General features: G+C 38.2%; 1 protein-coding gene across 3 annotated transcripts in view; it reads right to left on the bottom strand.

Annotated features, from left to right (window-relative positions):
• Positions 1-446: 446 nt before the first annotated feature.
• The window catches only part of LOC136201162 (uncharacterized), a 28,378-nt gene continuing 4,012 nt past the window's right edge, over positions 447-24,812 (bottom strand). The window contains exons 4-13 of one of the 3 annotated variants that reach the window (XM_065991754.1): positions 24,090-24,170; positions 23,968-24,009; positions 23,832-23,876; positions 18,084-18,170; positions 17,622-17,748; positions 17,443-17,523; positions 15,915-16,040; positions 15,425-15,489; positions 916-1,021; positions 447-813 (exon numbers count right to left, since the gene is read on the bottom strand). In XM_065991754.1, the coding sequence (XP_065847826.1) occupies positions 707-813; positions 916-1,021; positions 15,425-15,489; positions 15,915-16,040; positions 17,443-17,523; positions 17,622-17,748; positions 18,084-18,170; positions 23,832-23,876; positions 23,968-24,009; positions 24,090-24,170 (867 nt within the window). In that variant the 3' untranslated portion in view covers positions 447-706. The remainder of the gene's footprint in view (positions 814-915; positions 1,022-15,424; positions 15,490-15,914; positions 16,041-17,442; positions 17,524-17,621; positions 17,749-18,083; positions 18,171-23,831; positions 23,877-23,967; positions 24,010-24,089; positions 24,171-24,812) is intronic. The other 2 variants (XM_065991768.1, XM_065991761.1) reach the window with 2 other exon arrangements.

The raw sequence follows: 24,812 nt of genomic DNA, 5'->3' as shown, positions 1-24,812 counted from the left end.
AAAAATTTTCTGCCATGGCTACGAGCTCCCAACCATGGTAAACATATTACAGAGCACGCCGGCCAACCCCTCTCAAGGATTTTCCGACAGGCTAAAAGGCTAGGGTGGACCCTCCGTGAACCTCCTTGCCTATGTCCTTGTTAACAGTATTAATAATTTGATCATGGCTAATAAATTGCCCCGATCCTTGAATCCCATCACTTAAGACTTAGATCGAGGATCCATAGTGCTTTTGTTTTTTTAATAATATATCTACTTACTCGATTTGAGGCTCGTCAAACAATATTTGAATTGCTCATCTTCTAATTAATTTATTTTACATTTAACTACTCAAGTCAACCCAGTAACATAATCCATCTACAAATAAGGTATGCATCGAATTTTCTAAAGAAAAATGAGCCTGCAATTTTGTTGCCACAACTTAAAGTTTTTTCAAGGAATATGGATGAGATTAAGCCATAATTTATACAGTAAGGGGTGATAAAGATTGTAAGGACCAAGAATTTTCTTCCTATTCAATCTTGACATAGCACATACATATCTAGTTGCAAAGAGAGGCAGACTAGCTTATTGATTGAATTTGAAAAAGAAAAAGAAAAAGAAAAGGAACAAAAGAATCATTTGGAATCACACTCTCTTAAGGAATTCATCTAATAAATTTTGGTGGTTGAATCAAAAGATGGCTGTCCAAAATGTTGCCTTGCACTTAGCCTCTTGATGCTCCATCAAATTCTTCAACGAGAAGCTCAATTGTCTTTCTGGAAATAACCTTATCGATCTTGAACATTCTCATCTCTTCTTTGAGACCTAAATCTCCATTGGACAACAGAGATTTTTATTGCATTCGCAAATTAGGAAATCAATTAAATTAAACATCATTTAAAATCAATAATTGCCATATGGAAGAAAACTAACCTCGTCGATCAACAACTTTGAGCGGTAGATGTGAAGCATGTGAATTGAAGAACAATACAAGACTTTTCATATGCTCCACAGATTCAGCAGCGACCAACATCTCTCTCTAAGTACACCAAAATATGCAAAAAAAAAAAAAAAAAAAAAAAACATATACATAGTTTTACTTTGTGATTTTTCATGGAAAGTTTGTTTACTAGAAATACTGAAAGTTAACATTGGACTTGTAGCATTTCTAAAAAAAAAGTTATATATTCAAAACTATAATTTGTACTTCCGGACTTCAATGTCCGTAAGTTACTATTCTTTTTTCAGCTGTTTACAAATTAGTATTTTTACCAAGCAACTATGGAGGTTGTGTGTAAAGGATAGCTGAAATAGAACTAACTGTTTTTCTTTTTTTTTTGGGTTTAACTTACATGCACCTATACCGCCATTACAAGCCATGATAGATCTTGTTCGCTAGGTTAGAATATAGGAAGTATTCTAGTGAGTAGTGAGCCATTTTCCTATGGTCCAAACTATAGTTAAAGAATCAGAGACCGAGCCACTCTGACAAGTTCTTGAAATCAAGAAACAAACACTTGTATTTCAACCATCTCTTTACACTCAAAGGTAATTTTGTGGATTAGCAAATCTGCCATTTGCATGCTACATCCCTAATTATATCTTCTACTCTATCCCTAGTGATTAGCAAATCTAATATCTGCTAGATGTCATTAAATTTATATTTTTTGTAAATAAAACAAAAAAGGAGAGATCTGTTACTTTTATCATGCAATTCACAAACCATTTCATTTCGTCTGTTGTGAAGCTGTTTGCTAAATATTTTCACTTATTATATCTTTAACTTAATTAATGAGGATACTGAGCATCAGTACAACAGTAAGGTTGCTACCCTATGGCATGAGGTCATAGAATTATACGGTTCCTAGGTTGTTAGGGTTTAATAGTTATCCTACTACCTCTTGTACTCCTTTCCTAGTTAGGACTTCTCATTAGGGTTTTCTATAAACACACTTGTATACTCTTGCTATTGTTGAATATACACGGATTGTGCATTTGTTTCATGGTATCAGAACCACATCCTAATCACTAATCAAACCCTAAAGTTTTCAGTTTACCTTTTATTTTCGCCACCATCTCCAACCTCCGTATCATGGCTGGAAACCGTTATTGGTTCCCAATCCACAACCGGCAGCAGCTCCTCAGGTACCCTGTCCAGTGGGAGCTCTGCAACACCACCACCTCCTTTACTTCGAACGACGGTACCTCGGCCTTTGGTTCCCAGTTTAGCCAGTTCCTGCCATTTTCGGCAAGCCTCTCTAGCCAATTATACCTCAAGCTAACATCTTCAAACTTCTTGATGTGCAAAACGCAGTTGATGCCGCTGCTCTATGCTGGTGGTTTGGAACAACATCTCGAGCTTATTGTTCCGCCATCACAGTATCTTCCTACCGGACAGTTGAACCCCGATCATGGTGCTTAGAGAAGACGTGATAGACAAGTCCTCAGTTGGATTGCATCCTCGCTGTCATAGAATGTTCTTTCTCAAGTTGTTGGAGCTACTACAGAAGCATGGATCAAGATTGTCTCTGCTTATTTATCTAGTTCTAAATCTCAGATTAGAAATCCGAGGAATCAATTGCATGAGCTACGTCGAGGGAATTACAATATCTCGACCTATGTTCAGAAAGCAAAGGAAATTACCCTGCTTTGCAAGATAATGTTTCTGCTGATGATCTATGTCATGCTATGCTTGTAGGTCTAGGGCCTAACTATAGTCGGTTAGAAAACGTTGGTTTTAATGACCTTGTTGGCCTGTTGTTGAGTGAAGAACGCCAACTGGAAATTGATAATGTTGAAATTCCTAGTCCAACCATTCATTATACCAAAGGAGGTATGACCACAAGGGGTCGTGGTCGAAGCAATAGGGGAAGAAGTCGCAATTCTCAGCAACAACCTCATGGTAATGGAAATTTTGAACTTATACTCCTTGAGCACCGCTGATCTGTCACAATTGCCGGCGACACGGACATATTGCAAGAGTCTGTCCTTGTTTCAAACCATGTGAATACAGTGGAAACACATGGACCATATAGACTAAAACTACACGAATATATTTCATTCAAGGAGAAACAAGGCCAAGGGCAAAGAGAGAAATTGATTTATTTTCTACTAGCCAGCTGTACAGTTGGGGTAAAGTTTGTTATTACCTAGTGACAGCTAGCTACTAGAGGGAGACTCTTCTCTTTATAATGGGATATTTTTCAGTTAGGAAGCATGGCTAATTTTGTGTAACGAGTTGCTTGATAGCAGGGCTATGTCCTTTTGGAAGAGACAGGATGTATTTCCTGAGGGATTGAAGTTGATTCAGTCATCTTTCTATATAATATACAAATATATTTTCTCCATTATCCTTATGGTTCTCTGTTTCTTTGTTATCTCTGTGTTTATTCTATCAATTGGCGCCGTCTGTGGGAAACAAAGAACTATGGCAGACCCACCTGTAATCCAGACCCGTTTGCAATCCAAACTCGATCTGCAGACACAAGTTGATAGTCACGAGGAGACTCTAGGTGCTATTCAGCGAGCTCTATCCTCTCTCCAACAATTGGTGGAAGAATGGATGGACGGAATAGAAGCTCAAATCCAGAAAAACAGTGGTAATAAATCTGAGGGTGGAGAATCAAAGGAACCAGCGGCATCACATACCTCTAACAATCTCAGTCCCTCCGCTGTTCTAGAGGGAGGCGTGCTCTTGCAATCCAACATCAATTTTGCTTTCAACTCGGGTTGGCGTCCTAACCACTTTGAAGGAGGAGCAATGGCCTTGCCCAAGGTGAAACTAACAGAGTTTAATGGCTCTGAACCCCGTGCCTGGATAGCCAAGGCAGAACTCTACTTCTCTGTCCACCGCACACAAGAACCCTTGAAACTCACCTTGGCTCAAATCTGCATGATTGGACCTGCAATCACTTGGTATTTCCGATTGCTTCAAGACAATCCACAGTTGACTTGGGATCAGTTCAAAATCCGACTCAACGGACGATTTGGCTGACGTCAAACACAAAACCCATATCAAGAATTGTGGTTGATGTTTCAGACCAAAAGCATCGTTGATATTGAGGAGTTTGAATCCATCTCAGCCTATATTCCAAAACATTCAGAAACTCAATTTCTGAGTTACTTTAAGGGAGGGTTGAAGGAAGAAATTGGTAGATGGGTGAGATACTATAAACCACAGACTTGCGAGGCAGCGATGGAGCTGGCCAGAGATGATGAATTAACTTTCAGTTCGCCGGGAATTCGTTCGTTATTACATGATAGAGGTGGCGGCGTTGCAAACAGCGGCACAGGTAATACCCAAATATTCACTTTTACTTGGCTTAACAATACCTTAAAGGAACTGGGCCCAACTGATTTGAAACCCAAAGTAGTGGATTCCACCTCATTATTAAACCCACTGAGATTCAAGCCCCCATGCACTTTCCCAATCACAATTCCAATTTAAATACAAACAACATACAACGCAATAGAGGAACACGTCATCTCTCAACAAAGGAATTGGATGACAGGCGATGGACGGGGCTCTGTTTTAAATGTGCCCAACCCTATTCCCCACAACATCAGTGTCCAGTTGGGGAGTTGCGTTCGCGGTGCTTGAGAATGAGTGGTGGTTAGAGGCTGAGAGCAGTGAAGGGGAAGAATTGGGTGAAATTGGGGACCTAGATGAGTGCAAAGCTGATGGAGAATGTACAGCTATGGGGATTTCCTTCCTCGCAAGCGACTCCAATCTAATTTCCAAGCACCTTGGGATTCCTATCGTGCTATTAGTTTATTCTGGAGCTACCTTGAAGCTCTCCTTGGGATTGGCGGTTGAAGCAATTCCACCAATTTACATCAAACTAGGAGACAGGTTTCAGGTCAAGGTACTAGAGAAGTGTGTGGCATTAAAACTGCAATTGGGTTCCTTAACACTCAAATTGGATGCCTTAATTTTTGATTTGGACCTCTCGATGTTGTTTTAGGGATTGAATGGTTGAAGTCCTTGGGTACACTGATGCACAATACAAGTTTGCTTAGGTCTTCCCCTACCCTCACCACTACATCCCTTTGCCACTCTTCGGTTCTCCTAACCGGCGCATCAAGCGCTCTACGTCTCACATGGCCAAACCACCTTAGTCGGTTTTCTCTCATTTTATTCTCAATAGATGTGACCCCTACTTTTGTCCTAATTATTTCATTACTCACCCAATCATTTCTCGTATGACCACACATCCATCTCAACATACGCATCTCCGCCACCGACATCTTATGGATGTGGCAGTGTTTCACTGCCCAACACTCCGTACCATATAACAATGCTGGTCTAATTGCCGTCCGATAGAATTTTCCCTTCAATCTATTAGGCATGCCGGGGTCACAAAGGAAACCCGTAGCACTCTTCCATTTCGACCAACCAGCTTTAATCCTATGAGCAACATCTCCATCTACTTCTCCATCCGTTTGGATAATAGATCCTAAATACCGGAAGCAATCCGAGGCTTGAACAACTCTCCCCATCTACGGTGATTGTCCCTGCCTCCCACTCCTATGGCCGCTAAACTTACACTCCAAATATTCTGTCTTACTTCGGCTCAACTTAAAGCCCCTAGATTCTAGAGTTTGTCTCCATAGTTCCAACTTCCTCTCCACTCCTTCTTTCGTCTCATCAACCAATAGGGATAAAAAAAATGGATGCAATTTGAACATGAGCTACAAGGCATGGAAGGCTCCTTACCTGATATGGCTGCACTCCAAGTTTGGTTGGGGGGTTGCAAACTGCAAAGTGTCGGCATTCCAAACCCGCACCTTTATTCCAAAATTGACTCTATTCCGAGTAACTCCTCCGATCTTTTGGGCGATATTCAATCATTTAAACTGCGTTTTCCTGTGGTATTTGAGCCCATGAATGGACTGCCTCCTCGGCTACACAAAGATCACACTATTAATCTTCTTCCGGGACAACCGGCTGTATGCGTTCAGTCTTACAGATATGCACATGTTCAGAAAGAGGAAATTCAAAGGGAAATATCAGAATTACTCCAACAAGTGTTGATCCAGCCAAGTCAGAGTGCGTTTTCCAGCCCCATTCTCTTTTTTAAAAAGAAAGACACAACATGGAGGCTGTGTATTGACTATCGGGCCTTGAACAAGGTTACTGTTGCTGATAAATTCCCCATACCAATGATCGATGAGTTGCTCGATGAGTTGAATGGAGCTAAGTTTTATTCCAAGTTGGATTTGAAAAGTGGTTTCTACCAAATTCAAATGCGTGAGGGTGATGAACCGAAAACAGCCTTCCGAATGCATGACGAGCATTATGAGTTTTTGGTTATGCCTTTCGGTCTTACCAATGCTCCGTCAACTTTTCAAAATGTGATTAATGATCTTTTTAGTCCTTGGTTGCGACGCATGGTACTGGTGTTTTTTTAAGACATTTTGGTCTACAGTAGGAGTTGGGGAAGAGCACCTTCAACACTTGGCTATTGTCTTACAAGTCTTGGCTAACAATTATTTTAAAGTTAACCCAAAAAATTGTACATTCGGTCACCTTTCAATCGATTATCTCGGGCATTGCATTTCAGAACAAAGGGTTACAGTGGATCCAACCAAAACTGCATCAGTCTTGACTTAGCCAATATCACGAAATGTTCGAGGAGTTAGGGGTTTTCTAGGATTAACAGGCTACTACCAGAAGTTTGTCCGTGACTACGGAAAAATTGCTAAGCCACTGACAGAGAAGCTTACAGCTGCACACACACAACCCCCCCCCCCCCCCTATTGGCTCTACCCAATTTTAATGAACCCTTTTACTTGGAGTGTGATGCATCCGGTTCTGGGGTAGGAGCAGTATTGATGCAAGCTACAGGCCCTTAGCTTATTTCAATAAGGCCCTACCTACTAAAAACTTGTCCAAGTCTACCTATGAAAAAGAACTCATGGCCCTAACATTAGCTATTCAATATTGGCGGCCATATCTTTTGGCCTGTAAGTTTACTGTCTTCACAGACCAAAAAAGTTTGCGCCACCTTTTGCAACAACGCATCACCACCACGGACCAACAGAATTGCCTAGTCAAGATGATGGGTTATACATTCGACGTACAGTACAAACCTGGAAAACAGAATCAGGATGCTGATGCTCTTTCCTGCCGACACGGCGGACCCGAATTTACCTCTTTCACATCTTTTCCTACTTGGACAGATGGTGCTCAATTATTGGAAGAGGTAAATAGCGACCCTCAGCTCCAAGCTATTAAGACAACCCTCCAAACTAATCCCACTTCCAAACGGGGTTATGAGTTGCGGCATTGGCAATTTGGTTATACCATCTCAATCTCAATGGATCCCTTCTATTTTAGAGGAGTATCATAATACAGTTGTTGGCGGGCATTCGGTTTATTATCGTACATATCGGAGAATTGCAACAACCTTTTATTCGAAGGGCATGGTTCAACACATTAAGGAATATGTGAGGTAGTGTTCCACATGTCAGCGGAATAAAGCTTCTTCTCTTGCTCCAGCCGGTCTTTTGCCGCCTCTTCCTATTCCACAAGCTGTTTGGCAAGATATTTCAATGGATTTTATTGGATTGCCTAATCCAAAAGCTATGATGTTGTGATGGTAATTGTGGATCTGTTGTCGAAGTACAACCATTATGTTGCCCTAAAACACCCACACAGCTCGGGTAATTGCCGAATTTTTTGTCAAAGAGGTGGTTTGCTTAATGGCTTCCCACAATCTATCATTAGTGGTCGTGACCGGTGTTTATGAGCCGTTTTTGGCAAGAATTGTTCAAACTTCAGGGTACCCAGCTTCGTTTCAGTTCTTCCTATCATCCTGAGACTGACGGTCAGACCAAAGTAGTGAATCGTTAGTAGAATCTTATCTTCAATGCTTTGCTTTAGATCAGCCACGACATTGGCACAAATGGCTCTTTTGGGCTAAATATTGGTTTAATTCTTCCTTTCATGTGACCACAGATACCACTCCATTTGAAACTGTTTATGGGAGGAAGCCTCTAACTATTCTTCAATTTGTTCCGAGGGAAGTTCAGGTTGAGGCTGTGGCTAGGGATCTTTTGGATCGAGATGAAGCTTTGAAACAACTCAAGCAATGCTTGTGGCTTTCCCAACAACAGATGAAGTTGTATGTCGATAAACATCGTTGGGACGTCCATGTTGAGGTAAGGGATTGGGTGTATTTGGAGTTGAAACCTCAACGCCAACAATCTGTTGCACATCGGGTTAATCCTAAGTTGTCTGCCCGTTTTTTTGGACCCTATCAGGTTGAGGCCAAGGTGGGGCCAGTTGCTTATCGCCTCCAACTCCATATGTTTCGCTGCTTAAGAAAGCAATTGGGGATCGACCATGTTCTTCCACCCTACCACCAGATCTTGAGTTAGACCCGACAAACTCATTGGTTCCTGAAAAAATTCTTACTACTCGCACCATTCAGCAGCAAGGTGAATTAGTTTCACAGTGGCTTGTCTAGTGGCAGTCCCACGCCATTGATTACGCTACTTGGGAAGACGAATTTTTGATACGAAGTGAGTTTCCACACTTAAGTCTTAGAGGACAAGACTATGTTTGAAGGGGGCGGCAATGATAGAAAATGTGTGAGATATGAAGAAATTCTAGGTCATACTTCAACAACAACAGGTCCTAGAGAATTAAAGGTTTACTATAGGAGAAACAAGGCCAAGGGCAAAGAGGGAAATTGATTTATTTTCTACTAGCCAGTTGTACATTTGGTTATTCTTAGGGGTAAAGTTTGTTATTACCTAATGACAGCTAGCTACTAGAGGGAGGCTCTTTCGCTATAATGGGATATTTTGCAGTTTGGAAGCATGGCTAATTTTGTGTAACGAGTTGATTGATAGCAGAACTCTGTCCTTTTGGAAGAGACGGGATGTATTTTCTGAGGGATTGAAGTTGATTGAGTCATCTTTCTATATGATATACAAATTTATTTTCTCCATTATCCTCCTGGTTCTATGTTTCTTTGTTATCTCTGTGTTTATTCTATCACAACCTCGTGGTAATGGAATTTTTGAACTTATACTCCTTGCGCGCAATAATTTGGTAATATTGATACAACACCGCTAATCTGCCACAATTTTCGGCAATACAGACATATTGCACGAGTCTGTCCTTACAAACCATATGAATATAGTGGAAACACATGAATATATTTCACTTAAGAAGAATACACATATATATACACACAGCAATGTTCACATGCACCTTAATGACTAGTGAATTTGGTCATTCACTGTTAGATATAGGCATATTAAATCTAAGCCTTAGGATGCTTTGAATCTCCACCTTAATAAGCCTAGATCTAACGGTGAATGACCAAATTTTACATGGTCATTAAGGTGCATGTGATCAAAACTGTATATACACATTAAGAATACGACCTAGACAGCTACAGCCCATACCTACAAGGCCCATAAGAATACACATATATATACACATTAAGAATTCTACCTAGACAGCTACAACCCATACCTACAAGACCCATACCATGCTTACATTATTACACTCCCCTCAAGCTGGAACATGGATTTTAATCATGCTCAGCTTGCTACAGATACAAAATACATAGTCTTAAGACAATACAACTCAAAACAAGAAACTCAAGATACTTTGGAATAGAAAACATAATCCGGGAGTCGCAACCTACAAGAACAAATCGGACAGGAGAAACGAGAGCGCGGAACATCAAGCTTTGTTGGAAAAGGACAAGCAAAACTCAATTGAAGCAACACGCAAGAGACTGCCAGCAACATCGCTGCACAAAAGGAGATTCACCAAACAAACACGTCGAAAACAGAGAGACGAAGGCGGCAAAAGAGGAACGGTGACAATCCGATGAGATGAACTGAGACTTGGAACCCTAGGTCCAAACAATGGGCAGAACATAATGCCGAAGAAAACAGCCCAAAAATACAAACTCAGAAACTCTGCACACAAGGGTAGAAAATGAAGCCAAACTAGGCTCTGATACCATGTGAATACAGTGGAAACACATGGGATAACATATAGACTAAAACTATATGAATATATTTCATTTAAGGAGAATACACATATACACACGAGTCACACCACCGGGCTCTCAATTCCTTGCAAGGTGAACAATTATAACAATTATTGTCTAGTTTTAAAGATATTTTCGAGGAACCTAAGGGGCTGCCTCCATCTCGCACTTATGATCACGCCATCAATTTGCTTTCGGGGCAAGGTCCTGTGTGTGTTCGCCCTTATCGCTATCCTCATGCACAAAAAGAGGAGATTGAAAAGCAAGTAACTGATATGTTATCTAGGGGAGTCATTCGACCAAGTAGAAGTACATTTTCCAGTCCTGTGATTTTGGTTAAAAAGAAGGATCTATCTTGGTGTATGTGTTGATTATCGTGCCTTGAATAAGGCCACGGTTGCTGACAAATATCTAATTTTGGTGGTGGATGAGCTAATTGATGAGTTAAAAGGAGCTAAATGGTTTTCTAAATTGGATTTGATGGCGGGGTATAATCAGATTCGTATGCAGCCGGAGAGTGTCGAGCGGACAGCTTTTCGAACACATGATGGTCATTACAAGTACCTCGTAATGCCTTTTGGGCTCACAAACGCTCCGACGACTTTTCAAGTAGTGATGAATGATATTTTTCGACCCTTCCTTCGTCGGTTCATTGTGGTTTTCTTTGACGACATTCTCATTTACAGCCCAATTTGGTCCCAACACTTACAAGATTTATCTGTGGCATTACAAATTCTGGCTGACAATCACTTCAGGGTGAACGAGAAGTAGTGTGTATTGGCAAATCTTCGGTGGAATATTTGGGTCATATCATTGATGGAAGGGGAGTGTCCATGGATCCTACAAAGATTCAAGAAGTTCAAGATTGGCCTATCCCTAAACAAGTCAAGGGCGTCCGGGGATTTCTTGGTCTTACGGGGTATTATCGAAAATTCATCTGCAATTACGGCAGCATAGCTAAACCATTCAATACTTATCTTACTCGGAAGAATTCTTTCAGTTGGACTTCTATAGCTCAAGAAGCTTTTGAAAATTTAAAGAAAGCTATGGTGACAGCTCCTGTATTGTCCTTCCCCGATTTTTCTATTCCGTTTGTTGTAGAGTGTAGTGGTGAGGGGTAGGGGAAGACCTAAGCAAACTTAGAGGAGGGTGATCGAGAGTGATATGAGTTTATTGGGAATTGAGGAAAATATGGTAGTGGATAGGACGGAGTGGAGGGAGCGAATTTGTGTCGCTGACACGATTTGATTTCACGGTTTTATATGATGGTTCATGTTAGCCGACCCCGAATCATTTTGGGACTAAGGCTTTGTTGTTGTTGTTGTTGTTGTTGTAGAGTGTGATGCATCAGGTCGTGGAATTGGGGCGGTCTGAATGCAACATCAGCATCCTATTGCCTTCTTTAGTAAAGGCTTGTCTCCTAGTAATCTAATGAAATCTGCTTATGAAAGGGAGATTATGGCTCTGGTGTTGACAGTGCAACATTGGCGCTCATGTTTATTAGGTACACATTTTGTGGTCTATATGGATCAGAAAAGATTGCGTCATCTACTCCATCAACGCATCACAACTCCCGATCAGCAGAATTGGGTTGCAAAGTTGTTGGGGTATAATATGCTTTATCACGTCGAGATGAAGATGGAGAGTTTTTTGCTTTACTCTCTAGTCCAGTTTGGGTTCAAGGTGCTCAGTTAGTGGCGGAAGCATAGGCAGATCCTCAGTTACAACTGTTGGTTCGTGATTTACAACAAAATTCTAACAGTCATAAGGCTATTCATTACGTCAAGGAGTCCTATATTACAAAATGCGGTTAGTAATTCCCAAAACTTCTAAATTCATTCCCTTGTTGTTGGATGAGTTCCATAACACCGCTTCGGGTGGTCATTCGGGTTATTATCGCACCTATCGTCGTTTGGCAGCCAATATTTATTGGTCGGGCATGAGTGCAGTGGTCTAACGTTATGTTCAATCTTGGGGTAAATTACATACGTGGTGTACAACTTTTACCCTATTTCACATTTTGGTGTACAACATTCAATTTTGCACATAAAAATGTACAATCTTTTGGTGACCTCCCACTAAAATGTACATTAGGTAATTATGACCAGTCAACCCAAAGTCAACATGCCACCTCATCAATTTGACTTTTCTAAAAGTAAAAAAATAACCCATTTAATATGAAATTACTTCTATACCCTTATCAAAATCATCTTCTTCAACCCTGTAATTTTTTCAATTATTTCTTCTCTCTCCTCATTTTTCTCAGAAACCAGGTAACTCTTCTTCTCCTTCACATGTTTTCTCTCTCTTCAACCTTCTTCCTCTCTTTTCAATTTTTCTTTCTCTCACTAACAACACCACAGCCATAGTCCCTGGGTTAATTAAATCAGACCCAAAGTCTCCCATCTGTTGCTTGAATTGATTTTTTTGAAGGTTCGACATCTTTTTTTTATCGCCGTTATTAACTCCAACTGCGATAGCAACAAGAAGGAACCCGTATAGATTAGCATCCTTATTTTCTCTCTCATCCATTGTTAAGGATCTTTCTCTCTCTAACTCTCATCTCTCTCTCATCTCTCTCATTCTCTCTTTAACTCTCATTTCTCTCTACCTCTTTCCTTTTACTATAATTATAATTAATTCGTTATCTAAACTAGATCATAAATTCGAAATTTCCAAGATTGGAAGCTTGTGACTGTTGTAATGAAATTGTAAAGCAGATCAAGTTTTGAGATTACTTGAAGCTGGTCATTTTAGAGTCCTTTTTGGAGGAATACCAATTGATAGATCGATTGGACCCTTTCAAAGTTGTGCTCGATTTCGGTTTGTGGTTTGTTTGAAATGCAATGAAAGTCATATGCTCATTCAAGATAATGGTTTCTCAACAGATTGCATTCATTGTAATGAAAATGGTCTTTTAATTTGTCCTCTTTGTTGCTAACTCTGTATTGTTATTTATTTTTGTTTTCCATAATCACCCGTGTAAATTCAATGTATGCATATATTTCTTTCTCTCAATTTTGTTTTGTTCTTTCAAATGAAATTTTTGTGGCAGATTGTTAGTTGAACTTATTGAATTTATTGATCTTGTTAATGCTGTTAATGAGATGGAATTGTTTATTTTTCAAGATAGAGAGAGAATGAGAGAGAGAATGAGAGGGAGAAATTACCCTTAATAATGGAGGAGAAAATAAGGATGGAGGTTGAAGAAGATGATTTTGATAAGGGTATAAAAGTAATTTCATATTAAATGGGTTATTTTTTTACTTTTAGAAAAGTCAAATTGATGAGGTGGCGCGTTGACTTCGGGTTGACCGGTCATAATTACCTGCTGTACACTTTAGTGGGAGGTCACCAAAAGGTTGTACATTTTTATGTGCAAAATTGAAGATTGTACACCAAAGTGTGAAATAGGATAAAAGTTGTACACTACGTGTGTAATTTATCCTTCAATCTTGTGATATTTGCCAACGTTGTAAAGCTAGTTCCTTGGCACTAGGTAGTCTTTTACAACCCTTGGAGAATCCGGATGTTATATGGGATCATGTGTCGATGGATTTTATCTTGGGTTTGCCAAAGTCGAGAGGATTTGACGCTGTTTAGGTGGTAGTTGACAGGCTGTCTAAGTACAGCCACTTTATTCTTTTAAAGCATCCTTATTCGGCTCGTATGATTGCAAAGACTTTTGTTCGGGAGGTGATTCATCTCCATGGGCTGCCCAAGTCTATTTTAAGTGATCGAGATCCTATATTCCTCAGTCATTTTTGGCAAGAAATTTTTCGCTCTCAAGGGACACAATTGCATATGAGTTCTTCGTACCACCCGGAATCCGATGGGCAAACTGAAGTTATCAATCGGTGTTTGGAAGTGTATCTTCGTTGCTTCGCCATTGATCAGCCCCGTAATTGGTCCTTGTGGATTCCGTGGGCTGAGTTTTGGTATAATACCACTTTCCATAGCTCTACGGGTCTGTCTCCTTTTGAGATTGTGTATGGGCAAGCTCCTCCTTCCGTCGTGCAGTATATTCCGGGGGAAATTCGAGTGGAAGCAGTGAGTCAAGACTTGAAAGATAGGGATGAGGCATTAAAGCAATTAAAGGCTCATTTACATCGGGCCCAAAGTTGTATGAAAGAACAAGCTGACAAGAAGCGCAGAGATGTGAGTTTTGGTGTAGGAGAGTGGGTTTATTTGAAGCTTAGGCCTTACGTAATGAATAGCCTGGAAGCGAAATATTTCGGCCCTTTCAAGATAGTGGAGCAGATTGGCCCGTGGCCTACAAATTGGAGTTGCCTCCTTCGAAAATTCATCCTGTTTTTCATGTCTCCCTTCTTAAGAAGGGAGTGGTTTCCGATGAGGTAGAAAGTATTTTACCGAAGGAGTTAGAGCTGGCTCCGGAAGCTATTCTGGCTACACGATGTGTTTTGCAAGAGGGTGACTCAATGGTGAAATGGTTAATTCAATGGAAAAATCAACCCCTTGAAGAGGCTACGTGGGAAGATGCATTGTCAATTCAAAGTCAATTTTCGGGTAAGACTCTTATAGATGGCGGGGGTAATGATGCAGATCATCAAGTTAATTCTTCTACCTTGGTTCATTTTAGAAATGGGCCTAAAATATGGAAAGTGTACTCTAGGAGACCCAAGGGTATTATGGGCAGTAAAGGATAAAATGTAGTGAGTTGGCAATAGTTAGTTACTGCCTTGGAGAATGTTCCAGGTAGTTATTTACAGGGGTGTGTGTACTAAGATTTCATCATGAGATTTCTCTATTTTGGCTCCTAGCGTTAGCTTAGTGAGGGAGGAGGGTTTCCTGGTTTCTTATGGTGTATTGGCTGTTGAGACTTTCTTTGAGTAATTAGAACTATATGCTATTTTCTCTTCTCTTTATCTTTTCTTAAGTTGAGTATTCTCAACATTGGAGTAGAGGTATTCATGATTTTTTCCTACTCTAGTATGATAAGCACTTTCTTCAACCGTAGATGATATAGATAAGCAAGGGTTGAGATTGAAAAAAGCACCTTTTTAACTTGGAACCTTATGAAAAATTGTTTGGCTTATAAAATTGCACCTAGGTGCGCCTCAGCAAGGTGCTAGGCTCATAAAGGTGCACTCAGACACGCCTCTTGAACAAAGCCCTCCTGTTGGTTTCTCATGCAAGATGCCTGGAGCCTAGCGCCTTTTGCACCTGAGCGTTTGATAACTATGATATTTGTATCTTTTCTTTTATTTGATTAATCTTTTGGTATTTGTATGTTGATTTATTTTAACTTTTTTTTTTTATTTGAATGACTATCTTAGCCTCGCTATGGACTTAATTGGGCTTCAGCTTATGGCCAATAGTTCAAGTTTTCCTACCATAAATTAGAAATGGACAAATGCCTGAATTAAAGATAATATGATAAGACAATATTTTTTTCTCCAAACCTTGAAGTTTTTCTGTGAATCGTAATATCCAGATACAATCACGAGCAGCCGAAGTTTCTCCAACTCTGAGATTTAAAGAAAAGGTAAAACTGAAAAAGTCAAATCCAAGCTCATACTTTTAAAAGTAGAAACCAAAACTAAAGCAAATGAAAATGGAAAGTGGACATGGTTTTGCATGCATGGTATATCTGAAAGATGTTAAGTAAAATGCTAACTTTAATGGAACAACGGTCAGCTAAAAACAGAATTCTAAAACTTCATCAGATTTCGAATAACAATTTTTACTCTGTAAATAACATAATAGAGCTATAATCTACAAATAATGTACTTAGCATTCAAGCACTTAATTCTTGACCTTCATGTAACAGCTACTAGGTTCTCAAAGAAAGTAATTAACCAAATGATGATCAGAAAGTCACTACTTCATCATTAGATAACATAGCATAAATAGAATTAGAATCTGATACTGGATACGAGTTCATCTACTCACGTTGAAAATATTTGATTTCTTCAGCTGAATTATCTCCGTGAACCAGAAGTTGCTCAATCGGTATGCCAATAGAACTCATGGCAACATATGACACCAATGATCGTGAACCAATACTATCTGGCTTACCTGTAAAATAATCTCCTTAGTGAATGCAAGTTCAGCACAAGGCTGCAGATGCAACGAAAAGTATTATCTAGCAAGAAACAAAGTGCATCCTCAACCATAAAAACAATCCAGGTTATCCAATAACTATGGCAAAAAAAAAAAAAATGAAGGAATACCAAGTAACCGAATGCATTTACAAGCGTGTTTAAACAAGAAACAAAGAAAATAACACTGTAAAAGCAAGGCATCTGTGATCCCATACCATAGTCAATCAAAATGATAAAACAGGGGATGAGAATTGCACTGATGTTTATAATTAAGCAAGTACATTAATATTTGTGATTTCTGTGGGAACTTATCCTAGCAAAAAATGAGCAAACTTCATGAGCTGATATATATTGATATAATTCTAAAAAGCAACAATTCAGAAAATGCTAATCAATAAATAACAGAAAATCTCCTTTACTATAAGTTCTAAAAGACTATAAGTGATAGCTAGTACACCTTAATCCAATTTGTATTCCTTGACAATATTGTACCTTCTTATTTGTATGTTAAGGAATATCATGAATGTTTATGGAAGAGGTCAGATATCAGATTAATATTTCAGCTAAACACGGTGCATGCTCTTGTAGAACCTTTTCATTTTCCTTCTAGCCCACCCAAAATGCTATTCTGCAATCCTACTGACAATATACATTTCAAGTCATGGATTAGCTCAATGTAAGCATCCATGTTTATCTGAATTTAGTATTGTTACAGATTTACAAGCTGTAAATATTCTATAAGCTTGATCACGAGCTTCATTGATTGGAGGAGTAAATAGGAAGATTCTAGTTTCAGGGTTTAGTTACATTATACTTGTATATTATACCTATTCATTATTCATCAATGAAATACACTGAGATTTCTCCTCTCCATCATTGTTTAAAAGTGCAAGGGTATCAACTCAACTTTTGAATCAGCTCAAGAATTAGGATCTGAATGCCTGGTAATGAAATATTTTGTATTGTACATAATATGTAGAGAGAGATAAGGCCTAATTTGCCCCTAAGGTTATTAGGAAAGATCAATGTTATCCTTACCGTACAAAACAGCTCTATGCTGTCCCCATGGTAGAAACCATGATGGCTAAATTTTATTTTTCCAATTAAATACTCATAAATCAAAATCTGTCGGTAATTACAGGCAGATTTTCCGATGGAATTCCTAGGATTTGAGTAAGGATTTCTATCATGGGGTAACATTCGGCCATTTGTATGATAAGGTAACATTGATCTTCTCCAATAACTTTAGGGGTAAATATGGCCCGTATCCCCAAGTAAAGATAACAGAAAAAAAGCATGAATTAGAAGAAATTCATAGCATAACAAAATCAGTTTCAGATTCAACAATAAAATTGGAGATTATTGCAAGTCCATACCAACTCTTGTCCACTTCTTAAAATCCTTGCGCAATATGTCAACTACTCTGAGATCAGACACATCATACATTTTGTATCTCACTGCATATACAGATATTTAGATCTTTAAATTAGAACTAGTGTGTCGATTTTAAGAACTTGCATTTATAAGCTTTGGATTGAAAATAAAATCAACACACATAGTTGGTGAAGACCATTAGATCCAAATCGGCCAGCACCATTGATCAACAATGTAGCCATGTACTGGTCTTTAGTTGTACAACGTGGGTTAGTGAGATTTCCAGTATCCAAGAGGATCCCTGCCAACTACATGAAAGTAAGAGGACCAACTGTCATAAAGGGCACTGGGAGTATTTAAGGAAACATAATATCCTCTGAAATAACTTGGTTCAATAGTCGAAGCAGAATATATGCTCTTCAATGTTTTCTTTTCATCCATGGAAAAATAAGAGTAAGTGGAACCTCCGGGATAAAAGTTTATTGTCTAAGAAAGTTCAATTCAACTGATAAAGCAAGGACATGAAGAGAAAATCCATTTCTAGTATGTAGAATTGAAAACATGATAAGCCATTCAAATATAGAGAAAAAAACAAATAACATAAATTATTGGTGAAGTGTACTGAATTAAAGAAAGCAAGTACCAAAAGTCTACTGAATCCGTGTCCAGCCAAAATCTCTGGTGAAGTCTGAGAAAACTTTTCAGCAATGAGTGTGCAGCAAGAAGAGTCCTGGACAAATTTCATAGCTCAATCATAACTGTTTTTACTGATTATAGCAAAAGGAGAACATATATTGCATATAATATTATGTAAAAGAAAATGAATGGAGTCCAATCTTACATTAGTTTGCAGATATTAACCTTTATCCAGAACAACTGTTTCCAAGAGTCTAAAATTAATTAATAACAAGGATCTCAAAGCTATTCATCCATCTTTTCTGCTATAATCGAATATTTACTTATCTAAAACGGGTAAATAATACTATTATTTTAAGAGATACATCCATTTTGATCTTTAGATGATGAGAATTTCAAGCTAATGCTCCAAATCTAATCTTTCACTGCACTACTAATAATAAGGCTTAAGAGAATGGTATTTTCCATCCCAAATTTATTAACGGAATGGTTGGCAGGAGTAACATGCAACAACAAAAAATGGCAAATAGCACTAAACTGTCGACTCGGAGCGCATTCGCAGGAGATTGAAACATTTGGATCAAAATTTAGTAATATGAGGAATACATTTGCTGGACCATTCCAATAGTAATTTTATTAGTTAACAAATTCCCCCTAAGCAACTTCTTACCAAGCTGTCACATCAACATCTTTTAGGGATAGTATATGATGCAAAACAAACTAGAAATAATGAATAGAAGAGAAAAGAAAAAGACAAAGATAAATAAGCAAGAAAGTAGAAAGACAAAACATAAGGACAGGCCCAAAAAAGCTTCAGAAAGCATGGAGGAATAGAAAGAGATGAAAAATCTAATAATGTCAATGATCTGCCAATAACTCCAATCTTCCATCAAAGTAACATGCGAACATATTTGTAGTAAATTAATATATTAAAAACTTATTTAGTTTAGCCAAAAACCTAAGGAAGGCCCGTTTAATAACAAAGAAAATCACCTAAATTAATGTATTAAACACTTATTTAGTTTAAGTGTATTTGATAACTGTTTTTAGTTAGCCACTCAAATTATTCAATAAAGTTAAAATTCACTTATTTTTAGTATTTATCAATCATTACACCATTTAATGCTTTCAACATTTATAACATTCAGCATTTAAAATTTAGTACTTATTTTTTCTAACACTTAATTTTCAGCTTTATCCAACACCACCGAAGTCTCAATAAATATCCAAAATGATGTCAAACTCCTCTAAATTAACCAATAGGAAATATCACGAACTGAATTCTAGTTTAGTGGGACCCCAGAAATGGAACATTTGAATCAGAATGCTTGGTTATAGTGAGATGCCATACTAAATTTATATTCACAGGACAGCACATATTTCTCTCTCTAGTGAGCATATATAATTAATACCCAAACTTGCTAAAGCTATAATATATTCATCTTACTTCCATGTGTTTTTATATGATCTAAAAAATACAGCATACGCACTTTCAAACTTTAGAGTTTTTCCATCACAAAGTTCTATGTGGTATCACAAGTCGAGAAGCATTAACAAGAAAAAACAAATCAAATACCCCTACACGTGAATGTCCACTGGGGTTGAAGCGTCACAACACAGGCCAATATTACCATGTCGTGCAATTAAATCAACAAATGGGGCTGCCAATAATCGAACCCTAGACCACTTGATCAAACTAGCTTTGATACCATGTCATGGAACCAATTGAACTAAAAGCTCAAGCTGATAGTTAAGGATCCACTTCATATTAATATCTGACAAATATGATGCATGAAAAGTAGGGAACAATCGAGCTAAGAAACTCAAACCTTGAAATTATATAAGTATGAGCTATGTCTTGCTCAAGCTTAATACTATGAACTTAATATCAGCACACACTGTGTCTGACAAGCTGCAAACTCAACTTTGGGTAGTGGTAAATTTAAAACCATGCTAACACTTTAGTTATTAAGATAATGATTTGATCATTCATAGCCCTAATCCTCATATTGTTATTGGTTTCGATAAAATCATTTTGAATGGAGTAACACATCATGCATCAATTTAAGAGGGAACACGCCCTATCTGGTTGTTACTTTTTAGTTAGCCTAATATTAGCACACTGAAGTTTGAAAGTTGCAACTCAAGCTAGCCAATAGAAAACTCTCACCGCTTGAGCAATTCTCTAAAGGTTCCACTTGTTTACACCTACCAATGATCAAAAATTGTGTTGTCAAATCATCTGTAACTTCAGGTCACAAAAATATTTCAATAATTTTATTTGGTGAGATATGGAAACTATTGGGTGTAGGACAAGATAAATTGGACGATTCTAAAACTTCACTGAAAGGTCAGGAGGAAGAGAGGAGCTGCACATATAAGCATAGGCATCCTATAAACCACTGTTATTAGCTATGAAGCACGGACACGGGTGCGGACACGGAAAACGGAATTTTTAGAAAATATGAGCATGGGCGCGGCGGGACACGGCAAATTTTATATAATTAATTAGATATATATATTACATATAAAATATATAAAAAACTTGCTAAATCACAAATAAGTCATTCTCTAATCGCAAGGATTTTGGTGAGGATAAAATCAGACAAGACAACGATAAGAAAGAAGATGAAATCACAGGAGAATCGCTAAGAATCGTAAATCGCAAAACAAATCGAAGAAGGAAGAGAAAGAAGCCTTAAGCGTTTATAAAATAGCGATTCACAGGTGAGAATTAGATGTAGTTTAGGTTTTTTTTGTCAAATTTTGTAACTGGACTATAGGTTTTAAAAGATTTTTAAAAAAAAAACCTAAATTTTTACATATCTTCACCATTAGCTTAGTCCCGCCGAGTCCCTACCGTGTCACTGCCGAGTCCCTACCATGTCACTGTCGAGTCCCTGCCGAGTCCCATGTCACCGCCGTGTCACCGCTGAGTCCCCGAGTCCGACAAGTCCGACACGGCCACGGCGACCCCAGGGAAGAGTCCGTGCTTCATATGTTATCCGAATCTTACGATACGATGCGATTCGATTGAGCTCTATTTCGATCCGAATCTATAGGACGAAACTAAATTATAACAGAATCTTACGATTCGCGATTCAAGCCATACGATTAGATTTGATTCATCTCTATTAGCTGGATCTATAGGGAGAAGCAGATGTGAATCATTGGAATCGGCGGTAAATCGGCCGAATCGGTCGAGTCGGCCGATTCAGGAAATATGCTAAAAAAATCGTGATAACAACTACTGCAGCAGATTCCAAATTGTAGTTTAGGAAAACTAGAAGTCTCTAATGAAGGAAGGAAATAAATTAGTGGAAAAGAACCAATCAGAAATTAAAAAAATAAAATTAATTTCTAACTAATCCTTAAATAAGATGAGATTGAAGAAAGCAGTAGGACCCGATGGCATCCCTATTGAGATTTGGAGATGTTTGGGAGAGAGAGGAATCGAATGGTTGATGACGTTCTTCAACAAAATTTGGAGAAACAATAAGATGCCATCCGAATGGAGCAAAAGTATCCTAATCCCGTTGTATAAGAACAAAGGCGATGTCCAAGATTGTGCCAACTATCGAGGAATCAAATTAATGAGTCACACTATGAAACTGTGGGAGCGAGTGATCGAACAAAGGCTAAGGAGGACGGTGAAGATCTCGAAAAACCAGTTTGGCTTTATGCCGGGAAGATCAACTATGGAAGCCATCCATCTAATGAGACAATTAATGGAGCACTATCGAAATAAGAAGAAAGACTTGCATATAGTTTTCATTGACTTGGAGAAGGCATATGATAAGGTACCAAGGGAAGTACTTTGGTGGGCCTTAATAAGGAAAGGCATTTCGCGGAAATATGTTGACATCATAAAGGACATGTATGAGGGAGCATGCACGAGTGTACGCACCAGTGTTGGGAAGACTGAAGAGTTCCCTATTACGATTGGAGTGCATCAAGGTTCTGCACTAAGCCCATTTCTTTTTGCCATCGTTATGGATGAACTAACGAGTTCACTCCAAGATGGTATACCATGGTGCATGTTGTTTGCAGATGATATTGTGTTGGTTGATGAGACGAAAGAAGGCGTGGAGAGGAAGTTGGAACTATGGAGGCAAACTTTAGAATCTAGAGGCTTTAAGCTGAGCCGAAGTAAGACAGAATATTTGGAGTGTAAGTTTAGCGGCGATAGGAGTAAGGGAGACAGGGACAATCACCCTAGATAGGAGAGTTGTTCAGGCATCGGATTGCTTTCGGTATTTAGGATCTATTATCCAAACGGATGGAGAAGTAGATGGAGATGTTGCTCATAGGATTAAATCTGGTTGGGCGAAGTGGAAGAGTGCTACGGGTTTCCTTTGTGACCCCGGCATGCCAAATAGATTGAAGGGAAAATTCTACCGCACGGCAATCAGACCAGCATTGTTATATGGTACGAAGTGTTGGGCAGTGAAACAATGTCACACTCATACGATGTCGATGGCGGAGATGCGTATGTTGAGATGGATGTGTGGTCATACGAGAAAGGATCGGGTGAGTAATGAAATAATTAGGACAAAAGTAGGGGTTACATCGATTGAGAATAAAATGAGGGAAAACCAACTAAGGTGGTTTGGCCATGTAAGACGAAGAGCGCTTGATGCGCCGGTTAGGAGGACTGAAGAGTGGCAAAGGGATGTAGTGGTGAGGGGTAGGGGAAGACCTAAGCAAACTTGGAGGAGGGTGATCGAGAGTGATATGTGTTTATTGGGGATTGAGGAAAATATGGTAGTGGATAGGAAAGAGTGGAGGGAGAGAATTTGTGTCGCTGACACGACTTGATTTCACGGTTTTATATGATGGTTCATGTTAGCCGACCCCGAATCATTTCGGGACTAAGGCTTTGTTGTTGTTGTTGTTGTTGTAATCCTTAACAAATCAAAACACATTAACACATATGACTTTCCAATTTCAAATCAATATGTAAGTCCCATCTCATCCCATTCAGAAAACGTCTTTGGCACTTTGCTTTGTCGTGGTACAACAATAGATGATCAGAAGCAAATTATCTTCATCATGGTTCATCAAAAACTTCAACAATACTAACTACTAAACTCACTCTCCTCAAGTCTGATTGTTATTTATCAAGTTATCAACTCAAACTAGTTCCACTGCATAATTATCAAGTTGGCAATAAGACAAGAAAACAGAGTCCGAAAGTCAAACTCTCCATCTCCATTAAGTTATTAAACAGAGTCCAATTTGTGAATTAGTTTTATTAGAATTGCATTTTGCATTAGATCTAGATCTAAATTTTAAGTACTTGGTTTATATGATTCCTTTTTTGACATTAAAATTGTATTTATAGAGCAATATTTGATAATATTTAAGTTCAACAGGGTAAATATTTTATATTTTTGTAATATTACGAATTTGAACCGAATCTTTCTTTTCACAAAATGAGAATTTCGATTCCCAGGTCGATTCTCGATTTGACAACTATGCTATACATAACTTTCTACCTACTATTCATGGGCTGCAAACAAGTCGAAGCATTTTAATTATTTTTCTTAATGCCATAAATATCAATACATTGACAAACATTTTAAACAATCGTGCAGAGTGATATATCTGTTGTGCTATTTGGTCAATCAAGAATTCCAAAAGCATTAACCTTCATCCATGACACATTAAAATCATAAAATGCCAATCTCATGCTCAAGTAGCTTCATCCCTCAACTACAAGTAGCTTCTTACTGATGCATAATTTATACCATACCTCACCCATGATGAAATCCTCAACCCCAGAAGATACAGATTCATCCTGTAAAACAGACAAAAATAACATGCTTTCACAACTCTGAAATTAACAAGAGAATTTAATAGTTCAACAAATCTCAGTTGATGAAATACACCTTTCTGCAATTGAATATTTCAACTACTGCTCCCTTTAAGGCCTTCAAACGTGAAACTAATTACTATCAACTCCACCAATCAAGATCAAATTCAAAAAATAGTCAGCCCACAAAATATTTACCTCTAATTTTGTTGGAAGCTTGTGTCCATTTAACACAACAAGTTTAAGACTCCCAAACAGATTGTAATAGGCAAGGTCAATCTGCTCAACATATCATCAATTAGAGAGAGAGAGAGAGAGAGAGAGAGAGAGAGAGAAAGCATTTTGCTTGTGAAGGTTGCCTAACTTCAGTTTAAAGCTGCACAACTTCCAGTATTTTCATAAAAGAGGAGAAAGATAAGATAAAGCTAAACTGCAGATCCAATTATGAAAATGATATAGACTAAAGACAATTCCTAATATACTGATTTTTCACCAACTATTTCATATTAGGAATGATATATAACTATGTAACAATATGTAAAAATATTAAAGTTGATAATTTAGCCATGATTAATAAAATTAACAAGAGATCATCATGCCAGAAGTCCCATATAGAGAAATATCAAAGCAACAAGCTTATTACATAAGAGTGGAAGTAGGGTAAAATACATGGAACTCCTAGATATACATACTGGAACATGTAAAACAAGAAAAATATATATAAAAAAAATATGTACAAACCAATAATTAATATTCTGAACCTTTATAATGGGAAATATTTATATATATATAACTCAGCAAATGCTTCAACGCATTCTTCTACTATTTTCCATGAATCAGTTAGCAAATATAACTGGATGGCCATAGTTTGTTCATGCTCATGCCAATAATCTGTCAACGCAATTATACAAGCACCACATG

The sequence above is a fragment of the Euphorbia lathyris genome, chromosome 1 (assembly GCF_963576675.1).
Source record: "Euphorbia lathyris chromosome 1, ddEupLath1.1, whole genome shotgun sequence".
Lineage (NCBI taxonomy): Eukaryota > Viridiplantae > Streptophyta > Magnoliopsida > Malpighiales > Euphorbiaceae > Euphorbia > Euphorbia lathyris.
This window is presented reverse-complemented; position numbering and strand designations above follow the sequence as displayed.